The sequence below is a fragment of the Hoplias malabaricus genome, chromosome 15, assembly GCF_029633855.1.
Source record: "Hoplias malabaricus isolate fHopMal1 chromosome 15, fHopMal1.hap1, whole genome shotgun sequence".
NCBI classification, from domain to species: domain Eukaryota; kingdom Metazoa; phylum Chordata; class Actinopteri; order Characiformes; family Erythrinidae; genus Hoplias; species Hoplias malabaricus.
The window spans coordinates 34,433,521-34,448,655 of NC_089814.1; the positions used below are offsets into that span (position 1 = coordinate 34,433,521).

Here is a 15,135-nt window from a genome sequence, read left to right on the forward strand (position 1 = left end):
ACCCGCCTCGGAAAGTTACATTGTGCAGTTCCTGCTGTGCTGAGCCCGATTAGCAAAGACAGAGACCCTTTCTTCCCATTACAGCACATTGGAGTATCACAGTGTTTTTGAAACTCTAAATTTAAGGTAAAATATTATGTAGTGTTAATTTAAAGGTGCACTAGGCACATTTATTTGATTTTCTTATTAGAACAATTTAACTCGAATATAAATGACGTCATAACAGGTTGTTTTAGCAACGTCATTAGCACAAGTGCATGTTGTTCCTGTCAAAAACCTAGTTTTAAAACAGCACTCAGACCCGGTCAAAATTACTTTAAAAGAAACAACGATAATGGTAAAAAATATAAATTTAATAGACATGACAGTCAAAACTAGGGTGACCAGACACCCGGACATGTCCTCTTTTTAGACTTAAATAAATGTCCAGGCGGAATTTCACAAACGTCCGGGATTTTGTTTTTCTAGAACTTACATAGAATTTCGAGAAGCGTTTCGTTCACAAACTAGTCCCGCCCTCCCCTACTCCGATTGGTTCGCTTGAGTGAGAAGGGGGCGTGGTGAAGTAGCCTAGAATCTTCGGTTTGGACGGTCTGACGGTAGAGCTACCGTTATTGGTCGATAACCTTCTCTGTAAACATTTAATTGGTCAGTCTGCACGTCTGAACACAGTTGGGAAGTAAATTGTATTGTGATTTGTACATTTTTGTGCAGTATTAAAGTGAACTAGATCACTGAATTTTACAGCATGTAAATTAATAAATAATTTGTTGGTTGGTTCATAACAATCCTTTTGATTTGCATTTATTACAGCTTTCTTTTGTAGCATGAAAATTGGTTTATTTATGTGTTTCCCCCTACCTCTACACAATAGATCATGTATGGAACTATAAAAGAACAGTGCAGTATATAAAGTGATTTCTCATCCAGGATATTTTTAATTTTATATATATATATATATATATATATATATATATATATATATATATATATATGCGCCATACGCGTATTACAGATATAATCTACATATAACAGAAATAATTTACGTCTTATCACTGAACCTTGTGGGACCCCACAAGTGACCTTCATTAGTTTTGGTTTTATGTTATTTATTTGTGCATGTTGATATCTTTTACAAATGTAACCCTTGAGCCATGAATACGCTACTCCTCTAATAACATATCGCTCCAGGCTTTTCATCAATAGGTATTTAAGTAGATACTTCTTGGCTCCACAATCTCCTTTGCTAAACTAAATCCAACTTTTACGAAATAGTCATTAAATTCTTTAGCAGTTTCTTCTTTTACAAAGCTATTTTGAACTTCTGCTGTTCCAAAACCCTTTTTAATAATGCTATTCAGCACATTTCATGTACCTTGAACATTACTCTTATACTGCTCCAGTAACTTCTGATAAAATTCCTTTTTGCTACATCTCATAACGCTAATAATTTATTATTGTTGTCATTGTTCACTTTTACTAATGCACTAGGACTTAGCATGTGCAAGCTATCTCGGTAGGTAAACTACAATAACACAGACAGACACTCAAGTAAACTTGCCTAATGCACCTTTAATTACATTTTCCTGTTTTCAGTTTCCCAAGATAGCAGGCTGAGGTATTTTTCCATGCTTTTGAGGTCTTAGAGTTTGGTAACAGTTTCTGTTTCTCAGAAGAGCTACTTTAACACAAACTGGAAAAATAAAGAATTGATGCTGGCTCTGACTGAAAGAGGTGCCTCACAACTTGTTGTATATGGTGCTGTGCAGTCATAGACCCATGCTCACCACTGACAGCGCCTGAATTGGGCATATGACCATGGAGCAATGGAAAATGGTGGTCTGGTCTGATGAGTCACATTTTCTTTTAAATCATATGGACAGCTGGGTGTGTGTGCACTGTTTACCTGAGGAAGAGATGACACCAGGATGCAAGACAAGCTGACAGAGGCAGTGTGATGCTCTGGGCAATGTTCTGCTGAGAATCCTTGAGTCCTGGTATTCATGTTGAACTTATTTTGACACACATCACATCCCTAAACAAAACAGTCCAAGTGCACCTCTTCGTGGCAATGGAATTTTTCAATGGCAGTGGCCTATTTAACATGAAAATGCACCATACCACACTGCAAAACAACAGAAATGGTTTTGGAGAACATGACCAAGATTTCATGGTGTTGACTCAGAATTCCCCAGATCTCAGTCCAAACGAGTATCTTGTGGAAATGGAGAGACAAGATCGATCCACGGGGGGCCTATCCAGAAACGTACAGGATTTAAAGCATCTGTGTGGTGTAACTTAATACATGTCACTTGTAATAATAAACTGTACCAGTCATTTATTGCTTTCTTGTATTCAATAACACAGTTTTGTATTAATTACAATGTTTAAAATTAATTCCATTGGACTCTGGATTTTTATGCACCCTTAAATATAATATAAAATTATATTTTATGTCAAAATAAATGTAATAAGAACTTTGAAATTGGTAAATAACTTTTACTTCATGTAAATGCCCAATATGAACTCATGTGGGCCCCTTGAGGAGAATATTACTGGACTGTCTGCATTGCACTTTCTCATATTTCTACACATTTTGCTAACACCATCGACACCCACCCCCACCCCCACCATAAGCATTTAGGACCCAGGTAGTCCATGTCCAACCCAAGTTGACCTCCCTAAGGTAGGCTGCTGGGTAAACTCCCCGCTCAATAATGTGTTGTGATGTCTATTACCAGGCAGCCCACGTTAATTTCAGCAGATAACGGGCCTGTTTGTAACCATAGCAACCGCGGTATTGTGACGTAATCGAGTTTAATGCTTCCCTCTAGCGGCTGGTTTGGGAAGAGCACCGACAGAGAAAGTTCCTTAGGAGTTTGAGTAAATTACATTTCTTGAAACCTTCAATTTGTTTGGATTTCTGTGTGTCTGTGGACGCTCTAGTCCTCGGCTTGCTCTCATGCTTTGGGTCAACGGAGGACACGGCAACCACAGTCCGTTGACATAGCAACAGCTTTGTATTTCTTCTCCGGATGACGTTGGACAAGAGTGAATACGCGAATTGAAAGTATGACCTCACAGGAAATGATGCAGATGATAAAGGCTACTACACGTGTTGTGAAACGAGTGCCCAACTAAGCACATCTTAGTGAGAACCATGTGGGTTGAACATGGCGCCAGGTGGGTTCAGGATGGGCATGAGCCCATGGGTGGGTTGGCACAGGGGGGCTTTGTTGGATCAGGTGGACTGTCTGTTCACCATTTATTTATTGCTAGATCTCAAGAAACATTCTCATGTTTTGATTTTCTTTTATGTTTGAATCATTTTAATTATGTCTTTGTTTTTATTGCCTTTTATAAATGAATTTTGTGTTTTTAATTCTTACTCTTAATTTAGGGATTTTTATGTATGTTTGTGTATGAAAGGCGCTCTATAAATAAACGTGTCTTGCTCTTATCAGATAAAAGCACACGTTGCCCACAAACTGCATAAACTTTATTCAAATATGCATGTAATTTAATCAGGCGCTGCACATGCGCACAAACACACCAACTCTCATTTCCAAGGGTGGGATAGAGGGGTGGTTTATAAATCCCCATCCAGCACTGGGCCAGAACTAATCATCCAACATCATTATCAGTAGATCTCACTTGAGCGTCTGTGCCTGAATGCCATCAACTGCTCACAGACACGTTGGAAGCAAACGAGTATAAAAATTAAACTTAAACTGTAATATGCAAAATGGCAATAACAGAGCAACAAGAAGCGGTCCTTAGAGGGCAGGTTTAAAGTAAAATGTGGTCGGAGATTTCTGCTGGATCTGGCAACCCCCGCAGAAGCGCTTCCGAAAGTCTGCGATTTTTTTTACTTTCTCCGCCCAGAAAAGAGAAGAGAAGAGAAGGGAAAACAGCGGGGGCTGACTCAGTTCCCCTGCAGACGACAAGCATGTAGAGAAAGAAAACCAGAGAGAGAGAGAGAGAGAGAGAGACAGAAGCAGGGGGCGCGCGCAGCTGCACGAGGGACGAAGAGGAATAAAATAACAAACAAGAGGAATGTTTTTCTGACCGAGAAAAGGAGGAATAAGCAGAAAGAAAAGAAAAGGAAAAGAGAGAAATAACAAACGCACGGTAAACTTTAAAACTTATTAAATAGTTAACGTTTGGCAATATTTACCAATGTGTATGGTGTGTGTGGGTGTGTGTGTACCACATATTACTCTGTAGGGACAAAGTTGCTCACACACCTACATTGTGGGGACTTGTCCTGCATTTGGGGGCCACAAGCCGATGCCAACAACATATGTGAATACATTTTGAGGTGGAAACATGTTTAAATTCTAGATGGCGTTAGGTTAAAATTATTGCAAGTCAAATTATTATTGTGAATAATGCAAAATGCAAGTCAATGCAATGGAACCGCAATTCTTGAACACCTACTTGTATGCCAGGTATATATCACGCTGTGGGGACCAAAACCTGCACTCAGTCCCATTTGGGGACTTCCCTTCCTTGTGTTTGAACACACACTTGTCCCCACAATGTAAACCATTAAAGATTAAGGTGAATGTATGTATAGGTGTAGGTAAGTTAATGTTTATGTTTATGGGTAGTGGAGTAGTACCTACTGAAAAGGGTAGTGAATCTTAGGGCTCTAGAAAATGAATGAACGGCTATGTAAGGTCCCCATAATTAATGAAAACACGCGCGCGTGTGTGTAAACAGCAAGTAAAGTAAACAGGGAAATGACCCTGAAGTAAAGACCAAGGAAGGCGTTCCTTAAATCCGCTCCACTGGACTTTGTTTAGTGCAGTATTAAACTCGTATCCCCCCCGAGTTAACGCAGTGGTGGTATAACGCTCTGAAGTGGGGGCGTGGACGGGGATTAAAGTCTGTTTTCATTGAAGTCAGAGCCATTTTAGATATGTTTATTAAACCCTCAAACTCCTGAGGTGCCATGTTGTTGTGCCTCCTCCTGTGAGGTTTCCAAATCCTGCGCAGTCCTCGTAACTAACACAAAATACACCAAATACATTACAGTTACACGTTTAACATTTTGTGTATCTACAGGTCTACTGCCCATCCCACTATGAGACCACGCCCCTCACACGTGTCAATCACACAAATAGCAATTCGATTATAATCAGTATTCACAAGTCATTCATTCAGGTTTATTCCTGTGTAACTTTTGTCCTTTTGGACAGAGGATTCGTTTTTCAGTTAGAATTCACTAATTAACTTATTTTATTTATTTATCATTTATCATTTTATATATTTTTTAAATATTAAATTAATATTACATTTAAATTGACATATTTTATTCTTATTCAAAATGTAAAAAAATATTGTTTATATATCGTAGCTTTCCAAAGATAAAACATCTATCTCTATCTCTTTGTTTGCTTCTTTAATACATCATTGAACACATCAGCATATTCCATGATGAATAGACCAATAGAAATGCTCCAAAATTACTCGGAATACATTATTTAACATTGACTTCCGTTGAAATTTAAGGCGGCTTTTAATTCTCCTGTAAAATGACTATTCTGGAAATTCACGATATATACTTATTTAAAAAATTCCCAAAACAATCGTTCTCGAATTCAACATTTAAAATTTTTTCGTTGTAATATTTTAAATTAAATATAGAGTTGATTTTCACGTCACTGCATTTTGATTTCATTTTGCGCATTGGTCCCAACGTTGTAAACCTAGTTTGGAAATTGGGTTTGTATTTTCTAACCTTAGAAATACTCTCGACACTATGTATTGTTGTTGTTCTTGTTGTTGTAACACAATAGCTGTGTATCAACCTGCACATTTCAGTACTAAACAATGCCAAAGTAGTTCTCCGGCTATGTTAAGGAATCAGAATAGATTCAGATCTCTCTGTGTGCTCCTGGTCTCAGTCAGAATTAGAAGTGATGGGTAAGGCTTTCTGTCCTGTTGGAAGCGCTGTGGTTTTTTTGTTTGTTTGTTTTTTTTCCCTGAGTGACCATCAGTGATTATACAGAGTTGAGATTGTAGCGGTCAGAGCTGTAACAATAGGAGTAAACAAAAACATTATTGTTAAATATATTCCTATTCATGTGCCTTGTCGGTCAAAATGACCGTTTCTGGCACCTACAAAACAAACATCCAGGAACGCTTGGCTTTGTTTGAGAAGGATCGTCACATATCGAGCTGCACAAGCGAGAAGTCACAGTATTAACAGAGGATTGGACACGAAGCGGTCATTTATCAATGACATGTTTTATGTTTTTACATTTAACCTGTGAATGTTTAGAGTGAGTAAGTAATTATACAGTAGCATGAGTAATTTTGCGGTAACATAAGTATAAACAGCATGTTATAAGTAATGACACAGTATCATAAATAATTACACAGCAACAAGCCAAATTACATAGGGTTTTTGTTTTGTCTTTGTTCTGTATTTTTTATTTATAAAATATTAAAAATGTAAAACATGTTTAACACTCCACAGTACTGAACACTAGTAAAACGCATGAGTGAAAGTTAACGATTAACAAATTATAACATGCTTTTTATCCCAGCTATGACTCTGCAGTGAGCTTCAGTGTGGTGTACAGGTCCAAAACAATGAGAAAGAATCAGTGGAGGGATTATTAATGGGTTTATCAAGTTATAAATAAACAAAACATTTCTATTTGTTTTACACTTATTTAATATCATTGCAGATGTACAAGTCCTAACAGCCATGTTTCCCCTTAATACTACAGTCATTAATAATCCTAAAATTACACTAGATACGATTTATATTATTTGCTCCTGGGCTCCACCTGTGGTTTCCTGCCCTCCTCCAAATGCTACATAGTGCAGTTTCTGCAGTGCTGAGCCCAGAGTAGCAACGGCAGAGGCTCTGTTCTCACTATTACAGCTCAGTGGAGCTTCACAGTGATTTTGAAGCTGTAAATTTAAGGTAAAATTGCTACCTAGTGGTCCTTTAATGACCTTTATCACCAGTTATACCCATGACCCTCATAATGAGGTTAATACAAAAGCTGAACTGTATGCTCAACCTTTGCGGACTGTTGCTCGTCCAGTTGTTTTTCCCGTTTTCTGCCAAAACAGAACTGTGTCCACAGTGGGTGCAGCTTAAAGAGCTGTATTCACAGACTGATTATTGAACAAGAAAATGTGTAATCTCATGGATAATGTGACTCAGGAATAGGTTAAACCTAAGCTGTGGGCTCTTTAATATAAACAGCTCCTCTTCCCATGGACAGGTTTGACCTTTGGCCTCAGTTGGTTGGGGTTAAAAAGAAATCCTGTTTTGTGAAATCCCCCCAAGAAGGAGTTTGTTGGATTTTGCATGTGTCACAGTCAGTGGAGCATAATTTACTGTGTGTGTGTCTCTGTGTGTGTGTGTGTGTGTGTGTGTCTGTGTGTGTCTGTGTGTGTGTGTGTGTGTCCTCTTATTGTGGAAGTGCTATTTAATGCCTGCAGCGTGAGTCACTGCCGACCAGCACATCCAAGAAAACGAGAAGAGGGAGGGAGAAAATGGGATTTTTTTTAAACTATCTGAATCATAACATACACTCTGCTTCCTCTTTCTCCTTCTCTCTCTCTCTCTCTTACTTTCTGTGTGTGTGTGTGTGTGCGTGCATGTGCAGTAAGGTCAGTAGGCCTGCCCTGGCTTTGTTTAACTTTGTTTAAAAGTGACCCAAGACCAAGATCAGATAAGTGAAGCAAATAAAATCTACAGCTGTTCCGATAAAGTTCCATGGAGTTTCCCAGTTTCCCATTCGTTTTTCACAGAGAATTAATTCATATGTGCAGCACTGTGCTCCAGCGTTTTACCACTTCATTTTTCCTGCAGGGATTATACCCAGTGTGTGTGTGTGTGTGTGTGTGTGTGTGTGTGTGTGTCTACTGTGGGGTGAAGTAGCTGTATTCCCTCGTTATAAGGGGTACGCATTGTGGGCACAATCTTTTATTCTTGATATTATTTGTAAACTGTAAAAACTGTACATTTGTAAGTTCCTGAAGGCATCAGCACTTAAGTAAAAGAAGTGGTTCTTGCTGACAACTGAGGTTTAGCAATTCTGAGGTGTTGATAAAAACAGACTGGCTTTATGGTCGTTGCACACTAATTTCCTGTATCCACCACAACATGTAGTGTACATCTTTTAAGTAAATGTTAGTTTCTTACCAAATTACTAGGGCTGGGCGATATGGCCAAAAATGTGTATCATGATATTATTTTAAATCAGTTTTGCAGTATATCATAATCAATATGTCTGGGTTGTGGGCGGATCATTGGGACCATAATTAATAACCTTAATTAATCAATTTAATAATTTTACCAAAATTGGCTACAGCTTCCTCCTTGAAATATGCTGAAATGTGGATTTTACATCAGAAGTAACTCTCAGTCTTACTGTCTCTCTGTCTTGTGGAAGCTGAATATGGAGGTGTGTTAGTGTCTGAGCTTTGAGCTGTGTGATGCGGTTTTCACTTTAAATCTTGTGTCTGTGCTTCATTGTTTGGCATTAATTCCCTTTGTGAAACTGTAACTCAGCAAATTAAGAGATTCTAATTCAAATATCATCAAATGTCATAAAAACCACTCAACTATTTAATATTATAATAAAATGAAGTTATAAAAAAGTAAAAGAGGAGAGTTTCCTCGGACCAGTTGGTGGTTCATACCACTCTACACATTTATTCATGTTACCTCCCTTCCAGTAAATCATGAATAATCACAGAATCTTAAATCTGATACAACTGCAGACTGTAAACAGTGTTTGTTTTTGCAAACCATATTATACTTTATATATATATATATATATATTAATTAGTCTAGATACAGTGGTAGGTACCATTTCTGACAGAAGCATTTAGTGATGCCGTAATCAAAATCCAATTATTCCACTTTCATTTCATGTCATATTAAAAACTGACACTGATCTCTTTCAGAAATACAGTAAGAGTAATTTAGGTCCACCTTCTAAAAATGGAGGGCTGTAGAAACGTACATCCCCATGATGTAATTAAAGCAAGCGGGAGAGTTATTGAATCATTTTCATATTCAGTAGGTGATGTTGCCCTGAGGCACCCAGGGGCTGCACAGAGGAAGCGAGCGCGCGTGTGTGTGGTGCGGCTGGAGGTTTGCGGTTTGATTCTAACTAACATCTTGTAGCAGGTAAAATGTGTGTGTGTGTGTGTGTGTGACGCACTATGAAACTTTTCTGTGGAATACCAAATAAAGAGTGAAATTAAATGACGTCACCCTACTCACGCACAAAGCGACACTAAATTACTCATATCCTAAATACTCAGAATATCAAACCAGACGAGCGGCAGGGGCTGCGATCTGGGCCGGGTTTATACTGCGCTCTGGGCTGTGCGCTAAATGCGTTCTTCCTAGAACTGCTTGTGTGTGTGTGTGTGTTCTTTGGTGAGATATTCTGAGTAATCTGGATGAACACGTGATTGCAGATTGAAGTACCAGATAAAGTTTCCATAGGCACAAAAGAAAATGAAAGAAGAAAAAGCAGTAACATTGCACCCAATGGGCCATACCAGCGAAATGCACTTGAATACACACACACACACACACACACACATACACAATCGTTTCAAAGAATCGTGGAATCGTGTTCTTTGAAATGAATTTGGAATGGTGTCATTGATCAAAACTAATAATCAATATCGGTATCGGACCACCTGTGATGGACTGTGAGGGACTGAATGGCATGTAGTGGTTACAGAAGATGAATGAATGAATGAAGGAATGAGTGAGTGAAAGTATATGACCTCTTTGATGTTTATGGGATGGCAGAGGATTGAATGAGCATGTGTCTACAAACGGTTGGGCCTATAGTGTATCTCTAAATCATATTTTTTAAGGGCAGTGGAAGGGGTCTGCTGAAATAATGATGTCAGTACTCAGTTCCAGGTCTTAGCAAGATCTCTGTATGAAGTGAATGGGATTTAGGGATGGAGAGTGAATCAGTAAATGTGTGTGTGTGTGTTTCAGGTCTGGCATGTCATTATGGAGGAGCAGGATCAAAATAAGAATGATGCTTTGCCAGGGCACGACAACCAGGTCAGAATCTCTCTCTCTCTCTCTCTCTCTCACACACACACACACACACCTCTACTCTTCTGGGAAGGCTTTGCACTCTATGCTGGGTCTGTGAGGGTGTGATATTTTAGGGTGCATCCCTACCCTGGCTGTGTCATTATTACTATTAATGTTTAATTAACACTGTGTTAGATCTTAACTTTTAACACTCACCATGTTCAGTTAACATTAAGCGTGTTATTAATTGCTGTGTGGAGAGAACATTAAAGATTAATGTGTAAAGAGGAACAACCTCCTGATTAACCTTAATATATATATATACTTGGTTTTTTTTACAGTTGTTTATTGTATTACAGTTATTTAACATCCTGATATATACAGTTATAACAAGCATCGACTCCTATTGAGAATCTGAATGTTTTTCTGGTTTTCGTGGGCGTTCATTCTTTCTTGTTTTATATCAGTGTTACTGCAGCGCCATGTCCAACTTCCGCATCGAGAAGAAGATCGGCCGCGGGCAGTTCAGCGAAGTTTACCGAGCTACGTACCTCCTGGAGAACCAGCAGGTGGCGCTGAAGAAAGTACAGGTAATCTCTATTACATATACAGACACACACAAACACTCACACACACTTTAATATATGTAGCAGATTAAGGTTTGATTCTCAGCTTGGTCAGGAACATCCTGCTACAATAAAAGTCCCCTGTGTGAGGCTCCTAACATTCCGTTAACCCCTGCAGGACTGTATGCCTGTATGAAATTATAATTACAATAAAAAACAAAAACACTAACAGAGTAAAGGTCCTTTTTTCTAAAAAGTAGTATCCGTGTTGTGAGCGAGTGTGAAGAACAAAGTGTGTTTCCAGATGTTCTCCTGATCGTATGGGTTTGTTAAAACAGCACTTAATTTAACATAATGAAGTATTTATTAACACTTAAAACTAGGGCTTGGATGATAACCTTAAATAATACTGGACTGTCACGAGGAGAGAGACTCTTACTGCTCAGATGAACCTCTTTTTTAAACCTCAGGTGCATGAACTTTGCACAGTGCTGTAAGATGTTTTAAACTGTACATCACTGTGGATAAAAAAAAACAAAAAAAATCTGTTAAATACTATTAATGTTGTGTTTCAGATTTTTGAAATGATGGATGCTAAGTCTCGTCAGGACTGCATTAAAGAGATCGACTTGCTGAAGGTTAGTGATGTGTGTAAACACTGATATGTGACTGGGGTGTGTGTGCTACTGTGAATGTGTGTGTAACATTGTCCTTTTTCGTTCTGCAGCAGCTAAACCATCCTAATGTGATCAAGTACCTGGACTCCTTTATCGAGGATAATGAGCTGAACATTGTGCTGGAGTTAGCTGACGCTGGAGACCTGTCACATATGATAAAGGTGTGTGTGTGTGTGTGTAAATGTATGTGTAATTGAACAGTAATGTTCATGTCCCTCATGCATTATTAATCAAAGCTGCGTCACATATTATAATATTCATCAGTTTCATTCTTGGTGTGTCTCTACGACTGAATCCCCCTCATCGTCGCGTGTGTAAATCTGAGACTAACTGTTTGAACAGTTCTGGAGATTACAAGTTGCGCTCAACTGAACAATGTGGTGACAAACTGAACACCCAGACGGTAAACTTTAAGGGAGGTTTCCCAGACAGGGATTAAGCCTGGGCCTAGACTCTATTCTCCTTTCGGTGTAAACCAAATCACAATTCAAAACGCTGAGGTGTCCGGCACTAGGCTTAATCCCTGAAAGAGCAGCTATGCTTCAGTTATTGTAAAGGGGTGTCTTCAAACATTTGAACACACTGTGTCAAACGGTTGTATTTCATGGGGTCTGAACTGTGTGTGTCTCTGTGTGTGTGTGTGTGTGTGTGTGTGTGTGTGTGCAGTATTTTAAGAAGAAGCGGAGGCTCATTCCAGAGAGAACGATATGGAAGTATTTTGTGCAACTTTGCAGTGCAGTGGAGCACATGCATTCTCGCAGAGTCATGCACCGAGGTACGCACGCACACACACACACACACACACACACACACACACCCACACACACACACACATACACAGAGCAGTACTGAAACCAGTACTGTATAAATAAATGCCCTTCATGCATTTAAGTAATGAGTAATGTGCATGTGTGTGTGTGTGTCTGTGTGTGTGTGTGTTTTTTTTTTCTTTCTTTTTAGACATAAAGCCAGCTAATGTGTTCATCACTGCAACAGGAGTGGTCAAACTGGGAGATCTGGGTTTGGGACGTTTCTTTAGCTCCAAAACCACAGTCGTTCACTCTTTAGGTAAACACCCACCCACACACACACACACACACACACACACACACACACACACACACACACAGAGGAAGCATATTAGTTTTCAATTAGTCAACAAACATAAATTTAAACTGTATGTTGTCCTGTAATAAAGAGGCAGTTCCCTCTCTGAACGTCTCGACACAAACAGAATTACAGTTTTGACGTGGCCAAGTCAAACTCTTGATTCTAACTCTGTGGAAATGCTGTGGCAGACGATAAACAGCGGGTTTCTGCTCTAAAGCCTCAGACGTGGCTGAAATGAACAGAGTTAAGAACAGAGGGGAGCAGTCTTCCACAGTGATGTGACAGTATGAGCCCTAGGTGAAGGGCAAGTTTGGTTAAAGCCTGATATTTATTCATTTAAATCTATAAAAATCTATCTTTATAAACTGTATTTTAGGTTTCCTCATGACCTTCTCTTATTAACTCACGCTTTGATTGTGTTTGCAGCCATTTTGTGAGTCAAATATCTAATCACACAGGAAATCAAGAAAAAGCCAATCATTTTACGTCACTTATGACTCGACACACACACGCACCGCCGGAGCTCACTCATGTGTTACATAAATGTGTTACAGCAACAGGCAGAAACTGTTTTTTTGTTTTCATTTACCACAATCCCAGATATGACAATCCACTATGTTGTTCCAAAAACATCTAAACACAGCGCACGCCTTTAAAACCATTGTTCTGCAGTGTCTGTGTTAGCCCTGTGAAGATATTACTGTCTAAGCTTAAGAAATGCTTGTCTGAGACCTTTGTGAAACTCTCTCTCTCTCTCTCTCTCAGTGGGAACCCCCTATTACATGTCTCCAGAGAGAATCCATGAAAACGGCTACAACTTCAAATCAGACATCTGGTCTCTGGGCTGTCTGTTGTATGAGGTACACAGACACACACACACACAAACATTCGGGAGGTCTGGAACTGAAGTTGCATGATTAGTTCCAGATAAAAACACCACTCCAGCTTATCCCGAAGCTATTGGACGTCTTTCCATTTCTCCAGAGGATGCATTCCCACTGCTGCTCAGCCCACCGTTGGGGTCTTTACACCTCTCTGACAGACTCTTGGCATTGGGCTGCTCCAGAGCATCACCCATTCATATAATTTTTCTTTAGAGATTCTGAATGGGTGAACACTCTGGGCTGAATGCAGTCACTATACTATGTCTAAGCCCTGTGGGATAGAGAGTGTGTTAATGCATCCTTTAAGTAACTTTATATAAGGCCAGTTTATGCAAATGGTACTTCTACATAATATTTGAGCTGGACACATATTACATCCACTACTCAGCAATTGTTTTATTGTTTTTCTTTTTAAATAGTGGTGTAAATTATTGCCCAAAGCCTTGTTTAGTGCTTTGTTCATCATCTAGATGCATGTGTCATTTTTGCTGCTACATGCCTATGGAATATGTAAGGCACAGGATGGAGGAGTTTGGAAAAACAATGATTGCAAATGTCTGAATGGCAGTGTATTTCATATGTGTGTGTGTGTGTCAGATGGCAGCACTGCAGAGCCCTTTCTACAGTGATAATATGAACCTGCTGTCCCTCTGTCAGAAGATTGAACAGTGCGACTACCCTCCTTTACCTCCAGAACATTTCTCAGAGAAGGTACACACACACACACTCACACACGGAGGAAACACTACATAACCATTTGTTTGACCACCTCTAGATTTGATTTTGGCAAACATTTATCTCTCTCTCTCTCTCCTCATGAAGAGTTGTCTAAACATTTTACTGTGGTAAAACTGAATGTGGAAAGTACAAAGAGAATTGAGAATTCAAAATGACTTTAACTGAACGTGATTCGTGTGTGTGTGTGTGTGTTGCAGCTGAGGAATTTGGTCTGCATGTGCATCAACCCAGATCCAGGCGAGCGTCCAGACATTGTTTTTGTTCTTCAGTTCTCCAAACAGTGCAGCTGTGGATGACCAGCACCTGAAAAACATATGCACATACACACACACACACATACAAACACACACACAAACACACACTCATACACACACCTGTGCTCTGTAACGAAGAGGCAGATGAAGGAGAGTGTGTGACGAGTGAACCGCGGCTGAAGAACTCTGCTGTAAAACTGCACTGATCCAAATATTATCCTCCTGCAGACGCTTCTTCAACACCCCACGTGGCTGTTCATATTTTTTTCTTCTTCCTGCTCGACGTGGGATCAGTATTCAGCCTGAACTTCAGCTTATTTCTTGGAGGTCAGAGCCCTGTCTGAGGAATGAAATAAGTGTAAATGGACTGGAGGTTTTGGAGCTCAGAATGTAACTCGCTTTGTACTCTAGTCCAAGTACTAACATATAAAAATATATTCTGGAAATATTTGGCGAAGTATTTGTATTTATTGCATGAGCGTTTTGTTTAAAGGAACACTAGGTAAGATTTGGGGTTTGGGCCCTGGGGCTCCCCCTGGTGTAAATCATTTTTACAGCAGTGTACTGTCCGGGAGGGGGATGGATGGGTGGTTTCCTACCCTCCTTCAAAGTTAAATAGTGTGGTTTCTGCAGTGCTGATTCCAGAGTAGCAACAATAGAAGCTCTATTCCCCCTATTACAGCACAGTGGGTCATCACACTGATTTTGAAGCTGTAATTTTAAGGTAAATATATTACATAGTGTTCCTTTAAGGTTTCTAAAAGGCAGAGGACAACACAGTATGATGTGTACATTTTCTTCTCAATGTGAGGGAGTGCGTTGATTTTAATGAATTAATAAACATTATACTTTTTT

The 15,135-nt window shown here is 39.3% G+C and overlaps 1 protein-coding gene across 2 annotated transcripts; it reads left to right on the top strand.

Moving 5' to 3' along the window:
- Window positions 1-3,906: 3,906 nt before the first annotated feature.
- On the top strand, window positions 3,907-15,092 carry nek6 (NIMA-related kinase 6). 2 transcript variants are annotated; one of them, XM_066645855.1, is made up of 10 exons: window positions 3,907-4,131; window positions 10,007-10,075; window positions 10,519-10,641; window positions 11,193-11,255; window positions 11,345-11,455; window positions 11,961-12,069; window positions 12,255-12,362; window positions 13,170-13,264; window positions 13,886-13,999; window positions 14,224-15,092. In XM_066645855.1, the coding sequence occupies exons 2-10, from the start codon at window positions 10,022-10,024 to the stop codon at window positions 14,320-14,322; spliced, it is 876 nt and encodes a 291-aa protein (XP_066501952.1). In that variant the 5' UTR covers window positions 3,907-4,131; window positions 10,007-10,021; the 3' UTR covers window positions 14,323-15,092. The 2 variants fall into 2 exon arrangements, with proteins under 2 accessions (XP_066501952.1, XP_066501953.1); XM_066645856.1 differs by lacking the exon at window positions 3,907-4,131 and adding an exon at window positions 9,075-9,169.
- Window positions 15,093-15,135: the final 43 nt, after the last annotated feature.